Source organism: Podarcis muralis, chromosome 2 (genome assembly GCF_964188315.1).
Source record: "Podarcis muralis chromosome 2, rPodMur119.hap1.1, whole genome shotgun sequence".
Lineage (NCBI taxonomy): Eukaryota > Metazoa > Chordata > Lepidosauria > Squamata > Lacertidae > Podarcis > Podarcis muralis.
In genome coordinates, this window is record NC_135656.1 from 80,174,922 (window position 1) to 80,196,428 (window position 21,507).

The 21,507-nt window shown below is 41.5% G+C and overlaps 1 protein-coding gene across 1 annotated transcript; it reads left to right on the forward strand.

The window, feature by feature from the left end:
- The first annotated feature begins 257 nt into the window (after positions 1-257).
- TMEM40 (transmembrane protein 40) lies at positions 258-20,962 on the forward strand. Its single transcript, XM_028719024.2, has 13 exons — positions 258-423; positions 1,700-1,951; positions 4,964-5,027; positions 8,968-9,053; positions 12,974-13,030; positions 13,894-13,989; positions 14,599-14,634; positions 16,415-16,447; positions 17,393-17,461; positions 18,796-18,867; positions 18,956-19,030; positions 19,223-19,285; positions 19,718-20,962. The coding sequence occupies exons 5-13, from the start codon at positions 12,982-12,984 to the stop codon at positions 19,735-19,737; spliced, it is 513 nt and encodes a 170-aa protein (XP_028574857.2). The 5' UTR covers positions 258-423; positions 1,700-1,951; positions 4,964-5,027; positions 8,968-9,053; positions 12,974-12,981; the 3' UTR covers positions 19,738-20,962.
- Positions 20,963-21,507: the final 545 nt, after the last annotated feature.

The window sequence follows — 21,507 nt, forward strand, 5'->3', positions numbered from 1 at the left end:
AACTGATTCTACTTCCCATTCCGTAAGAGTGCATATCACACTGGGATTTTGCAAAGCTCCTGTTCCTAGGTAAATGAAATAAAATTGGGTTGGGATGTCCTCCCCTCTTTTATGATTTTATTGTCTAAATTATGACAATAAAGGCTGAATGAATGAATGAATGACTACTTCATTGTTGCCTTTAGCCAGTACATTTTTCTGAGGGTACTCAAAGGTATGCAGTACCAGCACCTTTTTTAATGTTAAAAGTGTGGCACTTACTGTAACAACTTCATGGCGATTACCAGCACCATTTTTTCTATATAAAAAGCACTGCCTTTAGCTATTCTATTTTTGCCTTACCAGTCTCTGTTCTTTTTAGCTAGTCTCCTTTTCCTGTTTGGGTTCTTTCCTGCCATCTGTCTTCGCTTTAGCAGTCTTGGTGTAAGTATAAGAAATATTCATATTTCTTCTATGCCTTAAAATATTTTGCTCTCCCTGATTCAATATAACATTTGGGCAATTGTGTTGTTCTCAGGTATGTAATCTGATTCTCAATCTCTCGTTTTTATGTGACAAAGTCTCTACTTGATAGCCTTTACTTTCTGAATCCAACAGCCCATTATTGAATCTGAGTACCAGAAGTCTGGTGCCGCAGGGCTGGTAAAATGGAGCACTGAGAATACCTGCAGCTATGCACATTAAGCAGTGCAAATAATGGAAACCAATCTCTCCATGCTGGCTCATGGAACTATAAAAATTGTCTATGGAAGCTAGCCATCTTTTTGAATATTAGTAGGGCAATGGTTTGTAGCTCTTGGAAGCAGAACAGCAAAATGATGGCACTGTTAGTAGAATGTTCGAAGAGCCCTGCATTCGAAAAAGAAAATACCAAATTTTTCCATGTATAAGACTGTTTTTTTATTATAAAAAATTTAAACAATTGGGGGTCGTCTTATACACGGATAGTGCAGAGGGGGGATGGGCAATTGGTGGCAGCCGCGAGCAGGAGATTGTCAGTGGTGGTTGGGGGGGTGATTAGTGGCTGTGGCAAGGCCTGCTGGCGATTGGCTGCTGCTGCGGCAATTGGGTGTGCTATTGGCTGGTGCTGGCGGTGAACTGGCAGGCGATCATTGACTTAGGCGAGGAGGAAGATTGTTGGCAATCCCCCCCCCCCAAAAAAACAACTCTGCACTCAACAACTCTCATCTCCCCCCATTTTCTTAATTTGGGGTCCCCCAAAATAGGGGTCTTGTACACGGGGCGTGTTATACACAGAAAACACTGTATAACCTTCTTATCTTTAAAGTATTTTTAATGAGTAATTTCATGCAAAGATATAAAATATAACATAAAAAAGAGAAAAAACATAAAACAAAACTATGAAAAAATGGAAGAAATATAGGTGAGATTTTCTCCAATTTTCCAAACTACAAAACTGCTAAATTATGCAAATTTGTTATCCAACTGATTTTCTTTAATGTGTCAGGCATACATACAATATACTGTACTGTTAATAACTTGGGCATACACTGAGTTTTTGGTAACCACATCACTAAAGGTTGAAGCCTGTGTAGAATGCTTGAAATGGGGCATGCTGCACTGAACACCTTGCAGAATAAAACAGTATTTCGGTGATGGAATGTCTGAATATTAAAAAGAGGTTGAAAAGGTCATTTAATATTAACATTAAACGAAGTATTTAATTTTTCTCTTCCAGGTGTATCTATGCTGTCTTCAAGCCACCCCGTGTATTTACAAGCCACTGAGTGTTTACCCATGGTATGTCAGCTGTATATGGGCAGCAGAAGAAGTGAGGTAAGAGAGAGAGAGGAAGCTGGCAGGAAGAGGAAGAGCAGAGAGAGCTACTGACTAACATCAGGCCTCTAGTAGAAGCAGCTGAGTCTAAGAGGCTGTGGTGTGTGTAGGTTTTTCAGTTTTACAAGCCAAGAATCAAAAGAAAAGCAGAATGGTAAGTAGCTGATAACAAATGTCCCCCAATCTCCCAATCCCCTCTTCTTCCATGCTTGGTGTGTATGTTAGGATTTTAACTATCCAAGCTGCTCCAGCGAATGGTACTATGGTACTATGATTTGTGTACATCATGTGAGTGTCTGAGAGAGTGTGAGAAAGGAAGTCTGTCTTATCTTTTCCTTCTGAGTACAGTTGGAAGTTGGTTTCACTTCTGTATGTGTCGCAGTTCTGTACTGGTGTTCAGAGAACACAGCCGTACTAATGGAGTCTCTGTATATAAGACTGTAAATAAAGTAGTTTAGAACCAGCCAGCAAGGAGGAGCTGCACCTGATACGTAGATCTGAGAGAGTCACAAAGGGACTGCCACCCAGAAGGTACTCTCAGAAGTTTGCTAATGTAGCTGTTGCATATAAAGCTGTGGCTAGCAGCTCAAACCAGGTTTCAGACACTGAGGTCTTGAGTGAGGTACAAGGTTTGTCCACACCTGAAGGTTGCAAGAGTCAGCACTGTTTCCTCAGACCAAGGTAGAGCAAGAGCTCTAGTCCCATGGAAGAAAGGTAACCAGAGGTTTGAACCCGTCAATCCAGTTGCAGGTAGTTCCAAAGGTGGAACTGGTACAACAGGGGTATACTATGTGTATGACAAATGTTTGTTTATGTACCTTGATGCTGCACTAGCTTATGCAGCTACAGTTACCTAAAAATGGGGGAGTATGTTAGGATTTTTATCTATCCGAGCTGCTCCAGCGAAAGGTACTATGGTACTATGATTTGCATACATCATATGAGTGTCTGGGAGAGCGTGATAAAGGAAGTCTGTCTTAACTTTTACTTCTGAGTACTGTTGGAAGTTGGTTTCACTTCTGTATGTGTTGCAGTTCTGTACTGGTGTTCAGAGAGCACAGATGTACTGATGGAGTCTCTGTATATAAGACTGTAAATAAAGTAGTTTTAGAACTACGAATGAGTCTTTCTTCTGCCATGATATACCAGAAGACTGGCATGCTCTTTTCAGGAGAGAAGGGTCGCTTATTACCGTTCTCTCTAGACAGATGGAGATTTACAGCCAGAGAGGACCACCAGAGAGACTCTCCAAAGACTTGGGGAGGTTGGCAGCCTTCCCAGGGCATTTTTCCAAAAGTGTATGTGTGTAGCTGTGTTTTTGAGGTCTCACCTGCCTATTCCTCTGTTGACACTGTCATACAAAACCAGGCAGGATTCTTCCACCTGTCTCAATGTGAGATAAGCAAAACACACCCTCTCTAGTCATGTGCCAAAAGAGTGCAAATCAAGCGATAAGCACATTATGGGACCATAGAAATGAACAGAGGTCAAAAGGTAGGGCAGCCTTTGCCAACCTGGTTGTCCTAATGGGTGTTGTAGTTCCAAGCTTTTGGGGGGCATCAGCTGGCAAAGACTACCCTAGGGATATGGTGGGCACTTGTGGTGATGGTTTCCTTCCTGCTGATGAAGATACAAGTATTCATGAGGGTTTTCCCAAGCAGATTTTTTTGGACCAGCTCTATTGGTATTCCTAGGTATCAGTGGTTTTATCTGTTCTAAATATCTGGTTGTTTTATTGCATTGATTGCACAATGAAAGGTGGTTTATACATTTTTAGGCAAAGAAAGTAAAATGGACAAATTCCCTGTAATTTGACTGGGAACTCAGCTACACTGGCAAAGAAAAAGCACTTTATATGTGGTGCATATGCATTATAACACAGTGATACCAGATGGTGCTGTGGAGTTCTGTTTTTGCCAACCCAATTTCTCATACAAAGTATACACCGTGTTTAACTGAAACGCTTCTTTGATGTGCCTAGATCCAGCCTGGGTTCCTTTTGGAGGGAAGGCAGGGTAGAAATTTTGCAAGTAAATACTGGTATGGAGCAAAATCCCCCAAAGTTGTGGATAAATGCCCTTGTGGTAAAGATGTCTGCTATCTGTAACCCTGCCTGTTTTGTTAAAAGGCGTCTCCCAATTAAGGGCACGTTGCATAAACTTGACACACATGATAGATAATTGGCCAGAGTTGCTACCTGCTGTTTTGAAGTTGCAAACCACGGGATGTTGTAAACACTGAAGCCTTTGAAGTAATTGTGTTTGTCACAGAGAATGAGACTCAGCATGGAGCAATATGCTGGACTAGAATGCAGTACCCAATTCTGACATCAAATTGTCCTGGGCTGGCCCACCTATGAGGCAAGATGAGGCAACTGCCTCAGGCAGCAAGATCCACAGGGGCAGCAGATCAAAACGTAGATCTCACCCCTTCTTCCCTGGCAGGGTGTGTAGGTGTGTGTCATTTTGTGGTTCTCCTTAGGTGCCAAAATGTCTCAGGCTGGCCCTGGTCCTGAGTATTCTGCTGATGCCGAGGGAGAGACAAGGAATGACTTAATAATGTTGCCTGATATGAAATGCAGCCTCAAAAGGCTCCCAACTTCCTCCTGGCTTCAGGAGGAGAACAGGTTGTGCTCTAAATACAATCTTCTTTACCAGCTGCAAAGAAAAGCATTCTCAAACAAACTTTTAAACAATTATGTAAATATCTGATCTGAGATTGATTTTAGACAGATGGGAAATATCTTCTAGTGTCTGCATTTCCAGACAACAGAAGGATCAGAATTAGCCTTGTACAAACCCCTGAACTCCAGTTCATTTCAGTTCATTTAAAAATGTCTCAGATGTGGACTTTAGCTTCTGAGTACAATTTTTTGGAGGAAGTCACATTTTCTTGTGCAAGATCACTCTGAATGCAAGCAGGAATGGGTTGTTGCAATGTGTCAACACATTATGAAACCTCTAGGTTTAAATACAATTAGCATGAGCCATTAGCGTATAGCTTTTGCAATTAGTAATGAACTCAATGAGTAACAATCCAACCTTATAGGATGTTTTGTAGCAGGAGGGAGGAGCATAGCTAAACTAACTAGAAAGTCTTGTTCCTGAGAATACAGAGAGGTGTTGTCTTCCATGAATTTTGTTATCCTTCTTTGTTACTATTTCAGCAAAGTGTTAATTTTGCTGTGGTTAGCTGAGAACACACTGCTTGAAACCAAGAATATTTTGCTGGTAAGTGATTTGTTTGGTGTTCTGTCTAACCTGATCAAAGTTTTAGAATTTTACGGTCTGGCTGTATGTAGTAAACCTTACTTGGCTGGTGATTTTTGTGTTATATACGAAATATGATTTCTCATTGTGTGGTTAAGAAAGGTTTCAAATCCATCTGTTCTGGTTTCTAATTAATGGATAGTTCACAACCACTATAAGATAGCAGTTCACATTTAACTGAACTTTAAATCTGTTTAATGCTAAATGCTCTCAAGCAAGAGACTATGGGAATTGTAGTTCTGGGAGAAATAGGGCAGTGATCTTTATCAAACAATTTCTACTACCTACAACTAAACCTCTTTTAAACCTAGTTTAAATATGTAATGTAGATTTACCATAAATCAACAGTTCAATGAGTACTTCAAAGGAAAAGATGAGACGTTTTGTCCAGGTTACCTCTGCATCTGACATCTTATGGTCTGATTCCACACTTATCATGACACATTTCTTGGTATCTCTGAGAATTTTTACAAATTTTCTCTTCTTCCTCTTCCTCTGCTCTTCCTTCAGCTCTTGCCTGCCCTACACCTTAAGGTGCCAATGGGGGTTACAACATTATTATAAGAAGTTTTATTGATTCTCAGTGTATAAACACAATTACAAAGAGCCCCCCATACCAACTAACATTAAAATAAATAAGGTGGCTCCTAAAAATATACATCTCAGGTGTTGGAAGCCAGGGTAAAGGGGTGTGTCTCCATCATCCTCTGTATAATGAAGACATCCAGCTGTCTCTCTCCTTTTAATCTAATGCAGTTCAAGTGGTAAATGTGCTAAAGAGATGTCTGGTGCCAGGGACTGGATTAGGGCTCATAAACTGAAGCTCAATTTATTAGACAGCTAGGCAGGGGTATTGTTGTTAGCTGGCTTTATGGGAGTGACTATAACTCAGTGACAGAGCACAGGCAGAAGGTCTTAGGCTCAGTTCCTAGCATCTCTAGTTAAAAGGATGAGATGTGTTGCTCAAGTACATCTCCCACGAATCCTTGCCTTTGGCCATGTTGGCTGGATCTGATGGGAGTTCATCGACATCAGCGAGGGGCACAGGTTCCCCAGTCAGGCCAGGCAGATGAACAAATAGTCTAAGACAACTTCCTGTATTACTGATCAATGAGGTGGGGTTTCCTCTTCTGGACGGTGTTGAATTTCCCCTTAAAAATCAAGTTTGCAATTCGGAAGGACGGTTGGATCTCTCCATTACCTGGGAAGCCCAGGCGGTATCTGTGGCATGAAGAGCTAGCATCGTTCGCAGGGCACACATGGTTACAGCAGTCAGAATCCCTCCTCCTCCTTTTCCTTAAGTCACCAACAGAGAGAGCAACTTTTAAACAGTTTAAAACAAGGATGGGTGCCCCCTGTTGATCTGGAAGTTGTTGGACTCCTATTTGCCCCTGGGAGTTGGAGTCTAGCAACATTGGAAAGGCTACAGCAGGCTTCCTCAACCTCAGCCCTCCAGATGTTTTTGGCCTACAACTCCCATGATCCCTAGCTAGCAGGACGAGTGGTCAGGGATGATGGGAATTGTAGTCTTAAAATATCTGGAGGGCTACAGGTACACTGCTCCTGGCTTAAAGGAGGAAGCAGCAAAATTAGAGGCAGCTGTCACTACATGGTAAATGTTGGATCCCCTCAAAAAAAAACTCCCAAATTCATCCCCCAGCCCTCACAATTTGGGAGAGGGAAGTCAAAATGACACTCCACATAAGGCAAATCATTTTTAAAAAGAAATGTTCAGTGGAACCCATGTTGTAAATGGGTCTGTCTTTTTGAAAACTATTCTGCAGTTGGTGCCAAAATACAGCCACAGGAGTAGTAAACAGCGTTTCCGTGCACTCTTCTTCCACCACAGTGTTTCATTGCACCAGAAGTGGTTTAGTCATGCTGACCACATGACTGTCTGTGGACAGCAAGATGAGCACCACATCCCTTAGTCGCCTTTGACTGGACTTAACCATCCAGGGGTCCTTTACCTTACCTTACAGGAGTAGTGACTGGAACTGGCCAGTCAAAACATGCCTCCTCAGCTTTACTGGCTTTCTATGTTTCTGGACACAATTCAAAGAGCTGATTATAATATTTAAAGCCATGCACAGCCTGGGACCTGGGACTAAAAGGACCCACAAACCAGTCTCCTGGATGTTAAGATCTGCATCCATGGCTCTTCTCTTACCTGAGATACCTCACCTGTGAAAGCTTAGGCTTAAGCTACAGTTCTCATGAGTTTTTTGAGGAAGTCATGTGCTTTAAATGAATGCTGTGGACCAGAGTTTTTCTTTTAAGATGTTTTCCATTTGTTTCACTGCTGAGTTCCAGTGAGTTCTGGCTGGGGAAAAGCCCTGATAATGGGCCTTGTGTTTGTGGTGTTTTCTTTTTGTTTGAAAGTTGGTTTAGAAATTTCAGTTTAAAAGTTGGCCCATACTGAATTTGAATGCATGAAACTGCTGAAGCACACAAAGCTTCTTCCTCTCTAGGTCCATTATCAGGGCTTTTCCCCAGACAAAACTCGCTGGAATTCAGTTCTGGCACCTCTCAGGTAGGCACCATTGCTATTCTAAGAGAACGAGGATGGTGTTCATGGTGACTTCTGGCACCTATTTCTCTGGAAAAATAGCATTGCCCACTATACTTTCTCTTAGGAGCACATCTCTGATAACCACTCTTCCCAGTTTCCCCATATGATCTGGACATGAATGTGTGGTAGCAGTAGAGTCAGAAGATATATTTGCATGCCATCTCCTAAGGCACTGAAAACAGGAAATAAACTCAGTATCATTGTAACAGCTAATAACTAGGCACCTCCCAGCCTTTCACTGTAAAAGAGACATGCAATAATGTGCTGCCCTTATGTGTCATTTTATCCAGTTCTCAACATTTGGCGTGTTAGGAAGACTAGATGCAAACAAAACCACAATCTCCTGCCACCCCATTTGCGTTTCCTCCTTTGATATCTCCTAAGGTCTTTTGTGTCTAAGAAGGGATATAAAGCTATTATTGGCTGGCTGTACATAAAGTGGTGTGCATTAATGCTAATCCAATGTCTGGGAGTTCCTAGAGTTGCTATCTCAGTGGTTCTGTAATGTAATGAGATTTTCTTCACTTAAATTTGAATTGATACTCCTGATATTGTCAGCTGACTGGTCTCCTGAGGCTCAGACCTCAAGAGTCTCAGGCACTAAATAGCAGTGGGGACTTGTCCTTAGGAAGAAAATGGTCAGTGCCTCATGACCACTGGCAGACTGTGGCCAATCTTGCAGAGCCTGAGCCCACTCCTTCTCTCCTCTTCCCCCACACTATCAATATTCACTTTCCGTTGTCTGTCTTCTTGCTTAGAGTCTGCGTCACTGTGGTGTGACTCCATGCCCATAACACCAGAAAAAAGAACACATTTTCCCCAAACAATTCCCATTGAAAATGGCTTTCTTGAAAGGCAAGGGCACTTACCAACTTTTCCTTGTGACTGGCAACACCTAGCCAGTTATTTGCATACAATCAGCCTCAAGCACTGTAACTGCTGGTTCCCATGAGCCAGTTTTAGATTGCCACTGAAAGCAACAGGGATGGCAGTGGAGAGCACTCAGAGCCAGGCCAACAGCAGTTGCTAGATAGCTTTAGTCTCTCTCCCCCCACCCCACCCCTGCTCTCATGCCCTGTGCTCCCAATGACAGCAAAATCACAACAGTCTTGCCCACTCAGATCATGGTGAACTGAAACTGCACCAGCTGCTGTGAGTCAGGTGGTTGCCTACAACAGCTGATCTCAGATTACTCGACACAGAATTATGATTTGTCACACACCCAACTCAGGATGCACAGTGACATCCTGCATGAGATACACACCCAGTTATCCCTGCTCTAGCAAAGAATCCTTCCTTGGCCATTCACAGTTCTCTCTTTTCTTTCAGGAAGTTCATCTCTGAAATAGCAAGACCAACCGAATAGCACTTACTTAGAGTTACCAAAGAGACAATTATACATAGTAACATCACAGGTCAGTTGATTATTATTTTTTCTATGCCTATGTCATTTTCTCTTGATAGTGGTTTTATTATAAGTACATGGCTGCTATTTTACTTCCATGTGTGGAATTTAAGGCTCATTGATTGGATTCAGATAAATAGTTCCCGACAATAACATTTTTTCAGGCACTGTAGAGTGGGGATTGAATGGCAGGAGCTTGTGTGAAGCAGGTGTATGTTGGATTCACAGCCAACACTTGCCAAAGAAACTGTAGCCTAGCATGTCTAACAAACCACAGAAACCTTAATGCACTGGGCCTCTTCAATCTGTGACCATTTGATTCCCAATACATAGTCAAAAACCAGTAAAAAAGAAAGTCTGAATCTGCCTACTACCAAATTGATAAGGCACCAGAAGTTTGAACAAAGAGAAATGTAGAAAGAAATTATTCAAAATGTTCTAAGTCAGACTTTACCAACCTGGAGCCTTCCAGATGGTGTTGGACTACAAGGCCCATCAGCCCCAGCCAGCACAGCCTGATGGGATTTGTAGGCAACAATATCTGGAGAGCACCAGGTTGGCAGAGGCTGGTCTGAGTCTTTAATATAATTCAATACAACGTGCATGTTGAGCCAAAAAAATATATGTTTTTTTATTGTCCACTTTGTGCCTTTGATGAAATAGGCTTTTGGCTATGAAAGGTTAGCAATACACATGTTGCTTCAGTGATAAGCAGTGTCCTCTTTCTGGAGTTCTGTTTTTAAAATAATGCAATGTAGGCAGAGATTATTTTTCACTCTCTACTTCTATAAGAGCTATAAGCCTAAATTAACTCTTATTAAACTTTAAACTATTTTTAATTAAGCTATTATCACTAACTAACTTAATGATAATGCTTAGATATTACTACTAATTACTAGGAACACAGGAAGCTGACATATTCTGAGTCAGCCCATTGGTCCCACTGGATCAGTACTGTCTACAGCAGGCTTCCTCAACCTCGGCCCTCCAGATGTTTTGAGACTACAATTCCCAGCATCCCTGACCACTGGTCCTGCTAGCTAGGGATCGTGGGAGTTGTAGGCTGAAAACATCTGGAGGGCCGAGTTTGAGGAAGCCTGGTCTACAGTGACTGGCAGTGACTTCCCAGGATTTCAGGTGGAGGACATTTCCAGCCCTTCTTGGAGATGCCAAGGATTGAAACTGGCACCTTCTGTGTGTAAAACTATGACTCTACCACTGAGCTACTTACTTTTCATGTAAATAAGACAATGCAATTCCCTGTCCCTTTCTTGGTGGATTTGCAATACTTTATACGCTGCTTCAACTGATATCACCTAACCACTTGATCTGCTGTGCATCGACTTCATTCATGATGTATTTGTTAGACAAATATATTATAATTACTCTTCATGCATTTCAAGCTTACTTGTGTCTTGTTAGCAATGTATCAGAGAAGCCAAGGCACACCCAGGCTTCTCCACCCCACCACCCCACCCTTTCTCATGGTATGTTGCCTATAGCAGCATTCTTTCAAACCTGTAGGATTCCTATGTGGAAATCAAGAAATATTATAAAATACAAGTGCAGAGAACTGATGTTGCAGGTATATATAGGTCTCACAACTATTTGGACCTTTTTCATTATACTGAGTTGGAAACGAGCAAGTAGATTCCAGTGGCTTAGGAAAAGCATAACAATTAAAATGAATTCCATTTCTGAGGCTCAACACAATTCACAGCAACTCATCCAAGCATAAAGCTATTTCATTGGCTCCTCTTCTTCACTGCAGGCCACTTGTCAGATCAAGCTATTTTTTAATATATATAAAAAGAGGCTCGTCTGGAGTCTATTTTCATTACTTCAGTAAAGAGCTGTGAGGCTCAGAAATGAAGGAAATGAGGGACAGTCCTATAGAATAAGAAATATCCCTGAGACAGTTGATCACTCTAGGGCCAACAGTCAGGCTGTGTTCCAGTGAAGGAAAATAACCCCAAAATTATCTGAACAAACTGAATGATGTGGATTTCCAGGTGGTTCCAGCATCACTGAAATGGTACATTACATTTTAGGACAGTCTGTAAGCTTGTCATCATTACATGGTTTTGATGATTTGTGTTGTTGTTACCCTGCTTGTTGACCATTTCTAAAGTCACTGCCGCACCGATTCTAAGCATTGACAACAGGGAACCAGCCTCTAGCCATTTGTTTGTCTGCTGAAAACATTTCTGTCTCCATCATTCAGAATAAATCTTTCAAGGCAGCTAACAAGAAGAATGGCAAAATATGGAACAGAGTAAAATATTGAAACAATGAATGATAAACTATTGAAAGAAAACCATACAACGCTATGCTAGAAAACTAAAAGTAAAAATAGTGAAGGAAGAGGTAGTTCATAATTAATTAAATTGGGGGGGGGGAATCAATTGTTGTTGGACTCCAACTCCCATCAGCCTACTGACCAGTAGACAGAGATGAGGGAACTTGTAGCCCAGCAGCATCTGAAGTCCCATAGGATCCGCACCTATTAAAAGCATGAGGACAAAATGTTTTATTTAGCCGGTGCCTAAATGCTAGCAGATTAGGGAGGTCATTCTGAAACCTGACCATGATCACAAAAAGAAGCCCTGACTTTAGTCACTACCTGCACCATTTCTGCGAGTCGGGGGAGCTGGAGCAGAGCCATAGCTGTCAACTTTCCCCTTTTTTTAAAGGAAAATTCCCTTATTCCAAATAGGATTCCTCGCAAGAAAAGGGAAAAGTTGACAGCTATGAGCAGAGCATCTGAGAATTATCTCAACTCGTGGGCAGATTTATAAAGGAGTAAGCAGTCCTTCAGATTCCCTGGTTCCAAGCTCTATAGGGCTTAAAAGGCCAAAACCGGTATCCCCAATTGCCCCCAGAAACAAACTGGAAGGGAGTCAAGCTATTTTAATACCGGTGAAGTGTTCTGACCAGTTGGTTTTGACTAATTTTCTGGTGGCTACCATATGTTGAAATGAAGTTTCTGAGTAGTCTTCAGCTCATTGCAGGCTCTTCAGCAGTTCTTCTACCTCACCTGATGATGGCATCCCATATTGATGGCATCACATGCCAAATCCCTGAGCGACCTTTCTGAGTAGTTGCATGTAGCATGAAATGCAGCATAGAGCTCTATGGGACCTCCTGGCCCTAAAGCCGTGGGGAAGAGGAAACATTATCCAGCATTATCTTCTGAAACCCATCAGTTGGGTAGGGACAGAAATGCCACAGCATGATGCCCCCAAATCCCAACATAGATAATGTAGATGAACACCATGGTCAATGGCAATGAGTGCCACTGAAAGGTCCAGGATAAGTCACGTGACCAGAATGCCACTATAACGTCCTGTTTTGTGACTTTGCGTTGCTATAGCTGGCAGTAAAACCTGTTCCTCAGAAAATATGCTCTCATTGCAAGTCATGTGACTGCTTCGTGTGTTTCTCTTGTATCATTCAGTGCAATCTTAGGTACTCAATGTGTTACCACATTGCAATCTTAGGTACTCAATGTGTTACCAGGATTTCAAAGGTGGAATTGGTACCTGGGTGTGGGGGGGGGGGGTTTCCAAAAGGTTGTGCTGTGTCCTAGATTTTAGGCAAGTCAATCAGAAAACCATAACAACTTTTGGGGTGTCCTGGTTTTTACTTTTTGAAATATGGCAACCCTACTATGTGTTAACTGGGCTTACTCCCTGTTAAGCATGCTTAGAATTGCAGCCTTACTGCAGTAAATAAAATGTCGTGTCACATGACTCATGTGTGAAGCAGTTCTTTCTCAAGGAACTCTCAGGTTTTCTCATTTGCTTTCCCCTCCCCCTTATTTTTTAACGGTTGTTAACACTTTCTGCCTGAACAGATTTGAAATGGATTATGAAAGATCTGAAGGACTTAACCAGATTTACAATCTCTTTCTCCATCTCTTTTAAACAGACACAACAATGAGTAACTCAAATTCTGCTGATTTAGTTCATACAGGAGGAAAACAAGGTAATGGAAAGATGGGGAGACTAAGCCGGGGGGCACATTATTGGCTTAAAAGACAACTGGGCAACCAAGTATAATATATTTTGGTGTGCTTGGCTGTACTAAAGTGACATTTTTCAGAAGGCAGGCATCCATGTGTTTTGTTTCAGTTTATTCTTCTGTAATATTTTGAGTCATACCCACCCATAAAATAGCTGGATACCAAAGTCTGCATGTTCACATCCTGATTTTGGGCTTGGAATGGGATATGTGAATTGGTGAGATCTCTCTTTCAGTTTTAGCAGTACCACTGTCTGTAATTTAGCCTTTCTTGATTAAGTTAATTTTTATTTTTATGGAAATTACTCTCTGATTAGATTATTCTTATTCTAATTATTAGTATTCACCTTCTATAGAATTGTCTCAAGGCAATGTACAAGAAAAACACTAGCCGCTTATACTGAACACTCATTTTAAAATGGGTAGCTATGGCTGTCAGCACTAACACCGAGGGCCTTCTCGGTAGTGGTGCCCGCCCTGTGGAATGTCCTCCCATCAGATGTCAAGGAAACAAACAACTATCTGACTTTTAGAAGACATCTGAAGGCAACCCTGTTTAGGGAAGTTTTTAATGTTTGATGTTTTATCACTTTATTAGTAGTAGTTGTAGTATTCTGTTGGGAGCTGCCCAGAGTGGCTAGGGAAATCCAGCCAGATGGGCGGCATATGTATGTATGTATGTATGTATAAATAAATAAATAAATATTATTACTACTAAAGTATGTAAGGCTAACTCTGTTTAGATATGTAAATAATACATGAAAGTGCTTTACCATCAGTAGTACATCATGAAAATCTTCGATGTTTTTCTCTTATACTTTGAACAGGTGGGAAACCAAAACGAGGCAAGAAATTAAAACCACAAGAAGAAAGTGAGGGTGAAAGTTCTTCTGAGGAGCTTAGAACAGAGAGTCCATCACAAGGTAACTCCAAAAGATTGTATGATGCTTTGTCTGTGTGCAGGAAGAACAGATCTTGACTTGGGAGCTATCTTGAGTGCCAAGCTTCAACATGGAAAAAGCACTTGCAAATCAATATTCAGATAAACCCAGCAGCCACGTTCAGACTAGTGCTGAGCTGAAACAGGCTGGACCTTTGCAAACCTTTCTCTCACCCACTCATTCTGCAGAAAACCTGCAGAATGCCCCCTCTGAGATATGGCTGGCACTGAGGAACTTTTGGCATCAGCTGTAGACCCATCTACAGTATTTCATCTATTTGCCGCCCTGGTGTTTTTTTTGAGAGAGAATGGGTGGGATATGAATTCAATAAATCAGTAATAATAAATGCACAGGACTTTGTAATGCCTTGTCAAGTTTTGTTGTTGCCTTTTACTATGTTAGTATTTGTTTGTAGATGCTGTGTCAAATTATTAAAGATATGGAAATGATAACCTGCCCATCAATTGAAAAGGGCTCAAAAAGAAAAATTAAACCACAAAAACAAACTATAACAGGAGTTTTAATATTTTGACAGCAACATAAGCTGGAAAGTTTTACCTTAACCATACTTTTATCTGTGCATTATTTTAGATTCACCCAGAGACGTAGTTCCACATGGTGAATCAGGTAAGTCGACTAAAATCCTGAGCAGCACCGTTTTTAGGTTTGAGAGGCCCTTGGGTAATACCCCACACTCTGCATCTGTGAGTGGACCAACTGCTTCCTCCATGTTGCTGCTGCTGTTGACTTCACCAGGGACGTCTTTACCATTGGGTGTAGTGGTGCGGCAACCAGGGCGCCAAGCTGTGGAGGGTGCCTGGCGGAGAGTCCAGGGAGGGGAGAGCGGGGAGGTAAGCGAGGCGGAGCTGGGGCTTGGTGCCTGCACGCTTTCAGCGCCCTTCAGAGGCACTTGGACCCTGTTCCGCTCTGCACCACCAGGTCCGAAGCGTGAGGCGGGGGGCAGGGAGAAGGCGTGGAAAAAGCCACCTCAAAGAGCTGTGTGAGAACTTACAGTAGTACAGTTTTGTAATTTAGGCTCAAGGCTCAATGGTCTTGCAGCAACAGCCCCGAAATCTGCCTCAAAGTCCTGCCTTGTAGCCTCTCCACCCCCCTTGCCACTGTGTGTGTGTGCGTGCCTCACTGCTTTAATCTGGAAGCAGTGTTGTTTTTTCCTGCCAGCTGTAGATTGTCTATTGCTATTGGTCCTTTTTTCAATTGGCTGTATCAGTGGCTGTTACTGATTGGTCATAACAGCTTTCATCGTTGTTGTTATTCTGTATTTTTTCCGGCGCTTTGGCTGACAAAAGCTGTTTTTGGTGCTGCGTGCTAGTTCCAGCGAAGGTATTATTTGTCCTTTATTAGCGATGTGTCCCTCCTTTAAAAAAGCGTGGAGGCCCCCTAGAAAAAGCTCACTAAATATTAGGAGCGCCCCTAAAAAAAACTAAATTTGGGGGCGCTGGGCGGATCTTTGCACCACGACGCTGCATATGCTAAAGATGGCCCCAGACTTCACCCCCTTTCTTCTTTCTTTGCTTCTCTTCTGGGCCAAATTGACATGCCTCTCTCTTCTGGGAGAGACACATGTATTGGTAAACCCTATTTGCTGCCACAAAATGTGTGAATTCTTCCTTAAACAAAAGGCCCCACATGGAAAGAAATGGGTTATATCGAGCTTGAACAAAGCAGCTAGAATTTTCTAGCTTTGGGATGTTTCAAGACAAGTCTTCATTGCTCCCCCTAGTGGTAGCTTCACTCAATGGCTTCTGTGCATGGGTTTTATTGTTGTGAACCACCTGACCTTAGGATGCAGGGTGGCATACAAATTTAATAAATAAGTAAAAATAAATAAAATAATACTGTTATTTGGGTTGATGAGTTGCAGTCAGAGAAGCATGGTGAGCAAGGCAAGTAGTTGTTACAATACATAGAGGTTTATTTTTGTCCAGGTAGGAAGAATCTTCATATATATGCACTTCCTAGTATTGTAATGTGGTTTGTTTCTGGTTTGCTTTGCAAAAGGAGATGCTTGCTTGCTTTGGTCCCCTCCAGACGACCTATTTATTGAACATTCATTCTGATTTGTTTCCACAAAGATAGATTAAGTAATGTCAGCTGTTTGTTGAGCATTCGCTCTGATTTGTTTGCAGGGATATTTATACATCATTGTATCAAGTAATTATCCCATGTTTTCCAATGCATTTCCCCATCACTTTAATTCTAGCAAAAAAAATAAATCCATTTTTTGGTGGGGAGGAGGAGGAGGAGGAGGAAGAGGCTGGCTTGTTGCACAAGATTGCCAGATTAACTTTAATTGCACAGCCCGAATTTGTCACTATGTGACTGAATCCCACCTCAAAATCGTGAAAATCTGAAAGCACTTTTTATATCAGTCTGTGTTATTTTTCAGAAGTTGTGTGCAGAGAGGGGGAACCTGCAACTGGTAAATATAAATTGCAGATTATGTTGTTCTTTTCTATATAATTCATGCCTTTTAAGTCTCATACAAGTACCATGTTATCTGCCTGGGCTATGAAAGCTTCAGCATTGCATGATCTGCCATATCATACAAACTTATAATCATGCAATGGTCCAACCCCCTGCAATGCAGGAATCTCAACTAAAAACACCCATGACGGATGACCATCCAACCTCTGCTTAAAAACCTCCAAGGAAGGAGAATGTTTGCTTTTACTTACAAAGGGTTCTAAGATATTTTGTGAAATAGATTTGTATTTTAAAGCATTTTGGGCCACTCAATGGCGGATTTCCTAAAACAAAACAAAAAACAGAGCATATTGATCCAGCTTTCAAACTAGTCCTTGCTTGTGACCACAGATGGAGCTTGGTGTTTGGCTTCCTACGCCCCCCCCCTCAATATTGTGGGGGCTGAGCCCCCTGTTAAAGAATATAGAGGGCTCAGCCCATAGGAGTTGGCACCTTTGCTGGGTGGGCAGGAGACAGGCAGAACTGGCCAGGCGGAAGACCCCCAGGGCATGGGGCTTGCAACAGTTGACCCTATTCCCTGCTCCCAGGGATAGCCTTTTAAGAAATGCTGCCTTTGATGACTACCTCCACTGTCGGAAGCAGTGAAACTGAATTGCTGGGAATCACAGGTGGGGAGGTTGCTTTTAGGCTCAGGTGTGCTTGCAAGCCTCCTTTGGGCATCTGGCTGGCCAGTGTGAGAACAGAGTGTTAGATTGGATGGGCCTTATTTTGTCCTTAGGTGTTGTAAAATGCCTTGAAGTCCATAGACCAATGCACCAAATAGAAAAATAGCACAATAATAATAAATAATAGAATTCAGTGGCTAATATGATGTGGCTCAGCTTCAGTTTGTGTACCTGGGATTGACTTTTACTTTTAACTGAAATTTCATTTCCCATAGTGTATGAAAATGTTCCCTGCCACCCACCTCACCACCCAAGATGGTGGCTACCAGGCATACGAAAAGATGGTAAGAGTTTTACTGATCCTCAGACTCAGGCTGTGGGTACATTGCCATTTACTCTGGCTCCAATGCACTCCCGCCCCTGAGTACACGTGACATTAGCCAGAATCCATATGTATGCTGTGGTTTCTTGAGTAATGCTGCTGTTTCATGTGTTCTCCCTCAGACATGTGTTTCCATCCTATTTGAAAATGTAAGCCATGGTTAAGCTGAGACGTGTATGTTTCAGACATCCATTGTGCATGCACAACTCTGTTGAATAGGACTTGGTGGTGAGGTTGCAGGCACAGAGAAACAAATCAGGTCATAGCACGTACAGCACTTTAGAATGCAACTTGAAATGTACGAGGGGAAAAGCCTTGCTGTGTTTTCAAGCCATTAACATGCACATACCCTTAATGCAAAACCTGCTCGGTATGAGCCAGAAGTTCTCCCATGTGCACGTACCTGATAAAAATGCTAGAATTCATTTTTAGAATTGTGAAAAAACAGTGTAGTGGTGGTTTAATTATGGATGTTTAGATTCTAATACTTGTGTAATTGGTTTACACACTTGCAAACAGCTTCAAAGACCGTTTTGTTATTAAATAGTATATAGTGGTACCTCGGGTTAAGTACTTAGTTTGTTCCGGAGGTCTGTTCTTAACATGAAACTGTTCTTAACCTGAAGCACCACTTTAGCTAATGGGGCCTCCTGCTGCTGCGGCGCCGCCAGAGCACGATTTCTGTTCTTATCCTGAAGCAAAGTTCTTAACCAGAGGTACTATTTCTGGGTTAGCGGAGTCTGTAACCTGAAGCGTATGTAACCTGAAGTGTATGTAACCCGAGGTACCACTATATAAGTAAATAAATACTGCATGTGAGCACATATAGGACAGAGTGCCTTTTCCACAACATTGCATAATCATAGACTTCATGTCTTGGACTTCCATATATAAAGTTCCTAGTAATTAATCAGTAAACTTGCTTAAAGTCTTCACAATTAATTGCTGATTCTTGGCGTTTTTAGCTGTGTGGGAATAAAGCATAGTTCCATATTTTAAATAATGTATATGGCTAAGAGGGTTGCTGACTTAAGTTCTTCACTTGAGTTGATGCCTCTGGAAAGTATACATAAATTATATATATGTACAGTGCAGTTAGTGAAAGTACTGACTGTTGGTCTAAAGTATGTGAGTAATCATCACCTTACCCCCTCCACAAACATATGTGTTCCAAAAGCAGACGACCTTCACTAGTACAAGAAAATTTCAAATTGCAGCCAATAGGGGCATTGAGTTTGATTTTGTGATATCCTTTAAGAACGTAAGAACCTTCTTCTCTCTTCTCTATCATTTCAGATGAATTCTTCCATTTTGTCATTCTTTGTTTTGCCATTGGAACCTTGTTGGTTTGCTATTACAGATATAAAGGTATAGTACATCAAAACTGGAATGCACTGCTTTCGTTTGGGTAACACAGAACATAATATAATACAAACATATATATGTATATTTTTAGACTGGACAGTTTCCCTTGGTATTGGTTTGATGACCTTCGCAGGCTTAGAAACAACTGGAATATATTTCGGTCTAGGTAAGTGTTTCGCATGTACCACTTTTAACAGCAAAATAAGCTGCTTCGTATTTATACCTAGGTGTAAACTTTAAAATATACCAACATTCCTTTGATGTTTATATTACAGTTTGAGTTGTAGTGGAGCTATTAGCTTGTCCAGTTTTCTTTGCTTCTTTGCATATAACCATTTGTCTTTCATTTCCCTAATAGTGCACCGCATTAGAAGTATCCTGGAAAGTTTCATCCCCCTGCTTCAGAGCGTCAGAGCGCCTGGTAATACCTACTGCCCTCTTGAAGTGTCTTTATATACCCCCGTGGAATCATTTGGGTACAGCACATAGATAATAGTTGTAGTTTTGCCATTTTTTAATAGAAAAACTCTATTCATCCCAGGAAAAAAGGGCTCAGGATTAAGAGATTGTGTGTCAGCTCCAAAGATTGTCATGGCTCCAGGTTTTGAGGGGAGACCCATGTAAACTTCCCTGAGGGTCCTTAGAGACAGAGTACTAAAAGCACAGACTTCTTCATGCTTTTAACCAGCATGAACTATTGGGACTGCTGCCTCTAAAATCCCTGCTTCTTTCAAACTTCTAAATTAAATGCTCATGAAAGTGCTATCTTTTCTGACCCACAAACCAATGTGTGGTATTTTGAAATAATCATACTGACGAGTTTCTCTCTCTCTCTCCCTTTGTCATTGTGTAGGTTTGAAAAAGATTAACTAAATCGGAGGTGTCAGCAGAGCTGGGTGGATCCTGTTAATATTGACAAGATGTTTACATGGCTATTATGGCCAATGTAAAATAACATGTTAACTATACAAATGTGAAATTTCCTCAGTTGGAGAAAAGAATCATGCTTACAGTGAATCCTTTGCTTCCTTGGTGTATGTTGTGCCACATGAGAGATATATTGCCAGCGTTTTCGTACTCACCTGGGTCTCTGGCTGTATGCTGCAACCCCACTTTGTGAATGAATATCAGCTATTCCCACTCTATCTTGTATTCTACCATGCACCAGGTCTCACCAACACTGAACAATGCTGCTCTTATCTATGGCTGAAATCGCCTTCCCTACACTTGGTCAGGACAAAGGACTGTGTATAGCCCATGGCTACGTCATGGGAAGTGCTTTACATATTCCGTGAGCCAGCTCATATGATTAGTATGTGAAATAGCTTCAAGACACGTTTCTCAAGTCCTTTGTGATTGTGTGGGGAAAGCTAGTTCACATGGTAATCACTGTGCATGACCACAGCTGGCCTGTGGAACAACTTGGAAGTGGCCTCCATGTGGCAGTCATGAGCCATTGCTGTGGGACAGCTTCTATTCATTGTGGTGGAACTTCTATGGACGTCTTTGGCTGGTTCTTGCTCTTCGTTGTACTACCATCCTGTCATCCATTTGCTTATGCAGCAAGTCTTGCCAATGTCACAGGAACGATAGCCCATTTCTCGCTAACACATGGGATACGCTTTAGAAAAACGTTATGCTACATAACGCAAGCAATGGGCAATCCTAATGCCCGTATCTTGAGCGTTGTTTCAAAGGTGTAATTTTGCGTGCAGTGTTTCCTCATCTCTTCAAAGAGCAGCCTTCTGTTGCTCCTGCCTTTATCTGGATCATGGGGCATCAAGCACAGTGCTATGCATTACATTCAGGTGAGGATTTTTACTGTACCTTTATCAGGATACTGTTTGTTTTGGTAAGGCATGGTAAGATAAGGTAACGAAAAGGCTGGGCAGTGTAAATGTACAGTAGGGAACAAAGTCTTTATTGTTTGATGAAAGTAGTAAGAACTCTGATGTGAACATACCTGATTTGCTTTAGTTCATTAATGTTTAATACCTTTGGGCAGGTCTTATTTTCTCTCTTGGCCATTTGACCAAGAATTCAGCTTCAATACCTCATCCAATCTTCAATCCTGGCAACTTCAAATTTTAAAAAACTGGTGTTTTGGGGTGGCGGGGGTGGGACTGTGGCAAGGAATCTTCTGAAAAGTGAATACAAGCTCAAATGGCAAAGTAAACTTGGAAGATCTGGTAATATTAGTACTTCGTTTGTAAAAAAAACAACACAAAATGTAGCTGAAACTCATAAGCCCATTGTTTTGAAATATTCCTACTAAATCTGGGGAAATATTTTGAAATAAATGCCCTGTATCAAACGCATAGGGGAAGAGCAAGTATTTTTAAAATTAGGAGGTGGGAGGAAGTTCCTAACATTCTTCTTAACTGTATTAATGTAATCCAGCTATTTCACTAATAACAATTTATGTTTAACTAAAAATATCTGTCAAAAGAACAATGGCTTAAATTATTGGAATTTATGTCACCTTTGCTTCATTTCATGCTGGCCTGAATGATGTCTGAATTGTGTCCTTTAAAAAATGCATTGATGCTGTGTCGTTACATTGATATACATATGAAAGGCTGCTGTTGATGTTGACAAGTTACAGATTTTCCGTTTTGTTGTTTGTGCGTGGTCCTACCTCTG